The sequence below is a fragment of the Henckelia pumila genome, chromosome 3 (genome assembly GCF_033568475.1).
Source record: "Henckelia pumila isolate YLH828 chromosome 3, ASM3356847v2, whole genome shotgun sequence".
Classification (NCBI taxonomy): domain Eukaryota; kingdom Viridiplantae; phylum Streptophyta; class Magnoliopsida; order Lamiales; family Gesneriaceae; genus Henckelia; species Henckelia pumila.
The window spans coordinates 194,891,542-194,898,848 of record NC_133122.1 but is presented as its reverse complement, the minus strand read 5'-3'; the positions used below and the strand labels follow the sequence as shown (position 1 = coordinate 194,898,848).

Genomic DNA, 7,307 nt, shown 5'->3' with positions numbered 1-7,307 from the left:
TTTGACTTAATGAGCTTCTAACGATCATTTATTTGATTTCGGACAAGTGGTTTGTTCGAGATCGTGGGATTCCACAGCTGCTCGACTCGACTACCTTATTTCTATTTATTGATCCATATATATTTTCTCGGAACATCAGAGTAAATTAAGCATCGGTTGAAAAACACTTATGTTTAGTATAAGAAAAAATTTCGTCTCAAGTTAGGCTAATCTGTAACCGAACCTCGTATCACAAGGTTGCATCGTGAGACATCCTCGTGTGCTCTTCCAGTAATTGAGGCAATGCCGCGATGCTGCTCACAACGAAGAATTTAAGTCTTGGTCAAATCTCGAGTAAGGGCTAAAAAAACGTGTTAATCAATTTCAATTTAATGCACCAGCACTTATCCAAAGTAAGTATTATTTATGATTAATATCGCTGGAATAGTACTTCTCACATTAAAAAAAATATAGTTTAAAAAAATATATATATATATGAGAACCACCGAATTAAAGTTCATTCAAACTGAAAATGACCAAGTCCAGATTTGAAGAATCAACTAACAAAATTCAGTTCCTAAATATATATCTACATAGTTCACAACTGGACTCCTGCCTTTATTTCCCCATTCAACCAATATTAGTTCGATCTCCTCTCTATTTTCGGTCAAAAGGGAAACCTTCTTTTATTGCACTAATTTATTACACGCAATTTAATTTAAGCTCCATTGCCATTACAATTTGTGGACCCATTTTTTTCTAATATATATTGTTTGACTATAGACTATAGAGCTCTTCCACCAGTAATATTTATAATGTTTATAGTATGCATGGAGCGGGGTTGATTGAAATATTAGCTCCCATCCTATCCCGATTATAAGACTTATATTCTTTTTTTTTTCGTCCATTTCAAATATATAATAATTATCAAAAAAAAATTTAATTTAATACCATGTTTTCTTGGTTTTACCAATATACTTCTCTATTAACAGATTTTCGAAAATGTAAAACCATTTTTTGAATCAATTAAATGAAGATAATAAAAGTTGTTTTTTGACAAGTTTTGTTTTCAAAATTTGCGAGAAACAAACAAATTTATATGTTTGAAACGGATCGATGAAATATAAAATTGAAAAATACATGAGAAATATTTAGAATACGGGGATGTGAAGTGTAACCTGTCATGAAAGAATCATATAAATTTTGGTATAGATTTTTATTTTTTGAGGAAATTGATTGATTTATGGTGATTAGTCATTTTCCAATTAATGTCCAACAAATAATCAACATAACCATGCATTAAACGGGAAGGAAGGAAACTATGAATTGTTTCCAAAATTTGATTGACCCGCTTAACATTAATGCTTCGGGATGGAATTCAACAAAATTAATCTATAAAATCCTTGTAGTAATTAAATCTGGACATATGTTTGGTAATAATATCGAGACACATATGTATTGCATTTTTTTAATACTGATCAAATCATTTGATTTCAAATTATTTGACATATTTTGATGGAAAATATTGAAGTGGATTTCAAATACATTTTATATCAAGTTATACAATTTTAATAATAATTACGGTGTACTTCTAACACACTCGAGATGAGTGCATGTCATCTGAATTAATACATATATATCTCAATTAATCTTTCTTTTAACTTCATATAATTAGCTCGACCACGACAGCTTAATAGTTACTTGTATTATTTTGGTTTCATGATGTAATTATTTTTTTAGGAGACCAACATTTAGAAAAGTGGGGGAAGAAAGAAACAATGGACCAACACGATTGTATTAGCAAATGTATATAATATGCTCTCGTTATATATTACATCGTTTATATTACTTTGATGTATTTTTATACATGATTTTGATCATATGATTATCTGAATTCATAACAAAACACGTGGGATTTATTCAGATGATCGTGTGAACTAACGTCATGTATGAAATAGCGTGAGATTCGGAATAACAATCCAGTTTAGCATAGCCAAACCTGAAGATGCATTATATATAATATCTTAGCTCTTAACTATTTGGTAATAAAAGTCAACAAAATTTAGGTATTTAATTAACGAAGTTAAATTCAATGCTCAAGAAAAAAAAAAATTATCAAATATTTCTAATGTTTTAAGCTCGTGGCCGGTGGCCTCGTAAGGTTTTCAGCGGCTGTGGGTACGTGGACGAATCGAATGTGCTACATGTACAAATTTAAAAAGTCAATAGAAAATCATACTTTAGAAAGAAAACTTCAATTTAACCTTTATTTAATGAATGTCTTAGGTAAAACAAATTTTTAAAAGTAGTTAATATATTTAAAGATGGAGATAGATTGGTAAAAGAATAGATAGATAATACTAAATACGGAAAGTGGAGTACTAGTAATAAAATTTAAAAGTATGATTCCAAAACATGAGAGTTAGCTTGTTTGATGTCAATTATATTTAGAAAAGGTCACTGTGATTTCGGTCTTTTATTTTGTTCGATTTCACTTTCTTATATATTTCAATCCTTAGCAAATTTTTTTTTATTGAAAATGTGGAAGTGACACCGTACATGTAAGTATTATTTCGACATCGGTTCAGTGTCACGATGGAGAAATTATCAAAATCACAAAATAAAACAATATAACACACTAAAAGTGAAATCCAACGACATAAATGACCAAAATCATAGAAAAAGTTGCTTATTCATCATGTCAACTATTATATTATATAATAACGAGATATCTCATAATTATCAAATATGATGCTAAACAAATGTGAATTAATACATGTCACGTTTACTTTTTGTTTGTTCTAAATATATAGACACATATCATATTTAGTAATATTTTTTTATAATTTTTTACTATTATACTCCTATTAACTACATCTTGATAATTTTTTAATAATTTTTTGAATACATTAAATAGGGATAAAATGGAAAGTTTGTACAAAATTTGGTTTCTCGATGATTTTTTTTAATCTGTGTAAAAAAAATAAGTCTATATAATTGGAAGGAGGAAATAGAACAGAAAATTGAAATAATATTAAGAGTTGAAATAGCAAGCTGAGGGGGGTAACAATTTAACTCAATTTTAGAAGAGAAATGAGAGATGGAAAGAGGGGCAAGAAGCTAGAGTTCCCAACTAAAGTCGGGTAGCAATAAATACTGAAAACAAAAGGAAATGAATGCGAACAATAAATCATAAACACAGAGGGATACGAAATTTTTTGAAGAAAATTAAAAGCATTCATTAATGAGTTATCTAAGGAAGCCAAAAGGTCTTTGTATTGAGCGTGGCATTAATTCACAGCTGTTCTTTTTGTGTTCCTCTTTGCATTTATTGCCTCTTTGTAAATTCCCACATTCTCCTTCTCCAAATCTTCTTCTTCTTCCAATTTTTTTTAGATTAATACGGTCTCATTCGTGAGATAATCAACTTTACCCATATTTATAATAATAAGTAATACCTTTGACATAAAATGTAATATTTTTTATTGAATAACTCATATAAGATACTCATTTAAAAAAACCCTTGAGACGTCTCATAAAAATTTTTGTCTTTTTTTATTACTTTTAGGTTTTTGTGTGCAGTGGCGGAGCCACGTTTAAGGGCACCCGGGCTTTAGCCCGGGTGGCCTGAATTTTTTTTGAATTTTGTATATAAATTTTTTGAATAATTTTGGTTTAATGTGGTGTTAGTCCGGGTAGCTCAATTTAAAATATTAAAGTATACGAGGGTTTAGAATTTTAGTCCGGTTAGACTAAAATTTCTGGCTCCGCCATTGTTTGTGTGAAAATTAATTTTTGGAACCAAAATTTTATTTTGCTTTTAATTACTGAATGTTTTTTGTGGGATCGAAAACTTGTTAGAAGTGGTTAATGTATTTAATGATGATTTTAGATTAGTAAATGAATACATACATGATATTAAAATGTAGAAAATGGACTATGTATTTGGGAGGAATGAAAAAGAAAATGTAATAGTATTTTGGGAAGGTAAATTTAATTTAATAAAATGCTTTCTTATTCTGTTATTGTTTAATGAATGTTTTAATACGATAAAAAAAGATTTTACAAATAGCCAATGATTTTAATTTAATAAGGATAGAGTGATAAAATAGTATGGAAAACAAAACTAAATATGAGAAATGAAATTCAGTGTAAATAAGTGGGACGGATGAAGAATTTGACGCCGAGAGAGTATAAGATACATAAATAATTCGTTTTCATCTATAATTTTGATCGACGAATTTCAGTATTAATCATTTATTTTTCGTCGAAAACATTGATATAAAATTGTATCCATCATTACCATCATGTTAGAATTCTACGTAACATAATATATTAGTAAAATACACAAGGATAATACCGTATGAAAAAATTGAAATGCATTTAATGGCACCCAATATTTCTCCAAAATATTTATGATAAAATAATCAATGCCCTTCCCATAAAAAAAAGAAAGAAAATTTCCCCGTATAAATCTAGATTACATTAATAAATTCTTTCATTATTGCCATTTAAATTATTTGGAATATTGCAATTTGCAAAAAATCATCTCTTTTCTTTCTTCCACTTGTGTATATATATGTATCTCACACTCTCCATTTCGCTTTGTATTCTTCCTTTTCACCCATCACTTCCAATTTCTCCTCTCTCTCTCTGTTAAACTGGGAGAATTCAAAATCTTCCGTGGGATGGCCGCTGATGTCAGCTCTCTGGTCAGAGTGATCAACGGCGGCGATTCCAAGGAGTCAACATCGGCGGGGAAATCGACGGCCCCGATCACCCGGGACTTACTCGGTGGGTGCTGCACACCGGATTCCAAGGAGTTGGACCTCGATTTACAAGTGCCCTGTGGCTGGGAGAAACGCCTCGATTTGAAGGTATAATCATTTGTTTAAAATTGATTTACACGGGATTTTTTTTTAGCCTTGGTTTGTTTTTTGTGATGATGATTTTTTTGGGGGTTTTGATTTGGGTATGATTATTGAGATTCAGCGCCTCTCTGTGTGTTTTTAAAAATTGTTCATTCCAGCTAATCATATATTCGATTACATTTTGATTTTGATTTATGAGATAATTAGTGTGTGCATTTAATGGATTTATTGCGATATGGTGGTAATATTCATGGATTGGGGGGTGATTGATCGTCAATTATTTTTACCTTTAAGTTTCTCGTGGTTCAATATTAACTACCACATTAATTTCTTTTGTTGATTGAGATTTCGTGAATGATAAATGAATCTGATTGAACTTTATATATATTAATTACATATCTATTCCCCTTGTTGCCCTTTAATGCTAAGCCGTTTCTTTCCAAAAGAAAATTAGAATTTTAAATTTGATGATTTGATTTTACAAGTTAAAGTGATTTTGATGTTTGTAATTCACTTTCCCTTTAGAAGATGAGATGAGAAGAATAATTTTAGAGCATTTCAAGATTTTCCTTAAACCAAATTTTTTTAAAAATTCAGCTCGATAGATTTGGTTTTCCGATGTGCAAAATTTGTCATTGTGTATTGCTTAATTGTTGTGTTTGTTTGTGCAGTCGGGCAAGGTGTATCTTCAAAGGTGCAATTCTTTAAACTCTTCCTCTTCAACTTCAGAAAACAAGCCCCAAATTAGCAGCAAAGCTCTCACCAAGTTTCAAGACCTCAACTTCCCTCCGACGTCGAAACAGACATTGAACCTCTTCGACGAATCGACCTTAGAGTTGAAGCTTGTTTCGTCGGCATCCACATCTCCTTCGTCTTCGAGCATATGCACTCTCGACAAGGTGAAGTCAGCACTCGAGAGGGCAGAGAAAGAGACCGTGATCAGGAAGCGTTCGGTGTCGATGTCTATGTCTATGTCGATGTCTAAATCTTGTTCTCCGCGGTCGAACTCTTCGTCCTCGATCCAAGACCGAGATTTCGATCACGAGGAGAGGTTTTCGGGGTCGTTCGCCGCGGGGTGCCCGAGTTGTCTTCTTTATGTGTTGATCTCGAAGAGTAATCCCAGGTGCCCTCGATGCAACAGTGAAGTGCCAGTGCCTGTGGCAGTCAAGAAACCTCGTATCGATCTGAATATGTGTATTTGAAATATTGAAGATTAGCCGTTAGATGCGTGGTTCTGATTTTTTGTAAAGATTGATAGATAATTTAAAGGATATTATTAATTATAAGGTATTTACAGAATTTGTGTATAAACTATTTTTGATTCGGGTTTTTTCTTCTTTGCATCAGTATATAGAATAAACTATAGCTGTGAATGAATATATATATTTACGTGTACTTTGTGCCACTTTTTGTCTATCTTGCTTCGACATGTTTCTCAGCTTCTAACAATGATTATGTTGGGCAATTGTCCCGGTCAAGAAAAACGATGACCTTAGCGTTTTTGATGTCATGCGGTTTAAAATATTTGAGTTGCATGTATAATTAATATTATTTATAACTTTTAGTAAAACTGTTAAGGTTCCAATTATTTTATAAGGTCATCTCCAACCCATATCCTCTATATTTCATACTCTATCATCTAAAATAAAGATTCGTGATCTCTATTTTCAAAAAATTTCTCCTAACCCATATCCCATATCCTCTAAATATTACCAAATACTCCATTTTCTATTTTATTTTTTTAAAACATATATATTTATATAATAAAAAAATTAAATAATATGTTTTTCAACTATATTAAAATAATTAGACCAATTTACCAAGTAATATTTAATGTAGAAACTGGAAATAATTTAAAATAGGGACTAAAAAATAAATTCATCATTTTCAAGGTCTAAAAAATAATTTTGGAGGATAGCATTTTCGTAAATATGTCATCCTCCAAATCCATCCTCTATTTGAACAGTGATCCTCCAAATATGAAGGATCACTGTAGCATCCTCCAAAATGGAGGATGCAAATAGAGGATGGTTGGAGATGCTATAAAGTCTTCAAAATTTCAAGATTTCATTTGCCAACTAAGGGAGTGTTTGCAATCACTAAAAAAAATGATTGTTAGTTTTTGGCTTTAAAAAATCATTTTTGTGTGTTTCTTAAACCTAGATTATGTGTTAGCTTATGCTTAACTTAATTGAAATTCAAAAGCTAGTCATGTGGTGATTATGATTCTCCAAAAGTGATTTTAATAAGAAGGTCGTTGTTAAAATCACTCTAATCACTTATTTATAAAAAATTACTCAACTTTGATTTTTAGATTTTCACATTTGTTTCCAAACATTAACAACTTTTGATTTTTCTTAAATTTTTTATAATTTATAAATTAATCACTTCTACAAAAGCACAATCTATTGCAAACACTCCCTAAGACAGTGTTTGCAATCACTAAAAAAAAGTGAT

The 7,307-nt window shown here is 30.7% G+C and overlaps 1 protein-coding gene across 1 annotated transcript; it reads left to right on the top strand.

Moving 5' to 3' along the window:
- Positions 1-4,598: 4,598 nt before the first annotated feature.
- LOC140892789 (uncharacterized) lies at positions 4,599-6,205 on the top strand. Its single transcript, XM_073301785.1, has 2 exons — positions 4,599-4,856; positions 5,522-6,205. The coding sequence occupies exons 1-2, from the start codon at positions 4,668-4,670 to the stop codon at positions 6,050-6,052; spliced, it is 720 nt and encodes a 239-aa protein (XP_073157886.1). The 5' UTR covers positions 4,599-4,667; the 3' UTR covers positions 6,053-6,205.
- The last annotated feature ends 1,102 nt before the right edge of the window (positions 6,206-7,307 follow it).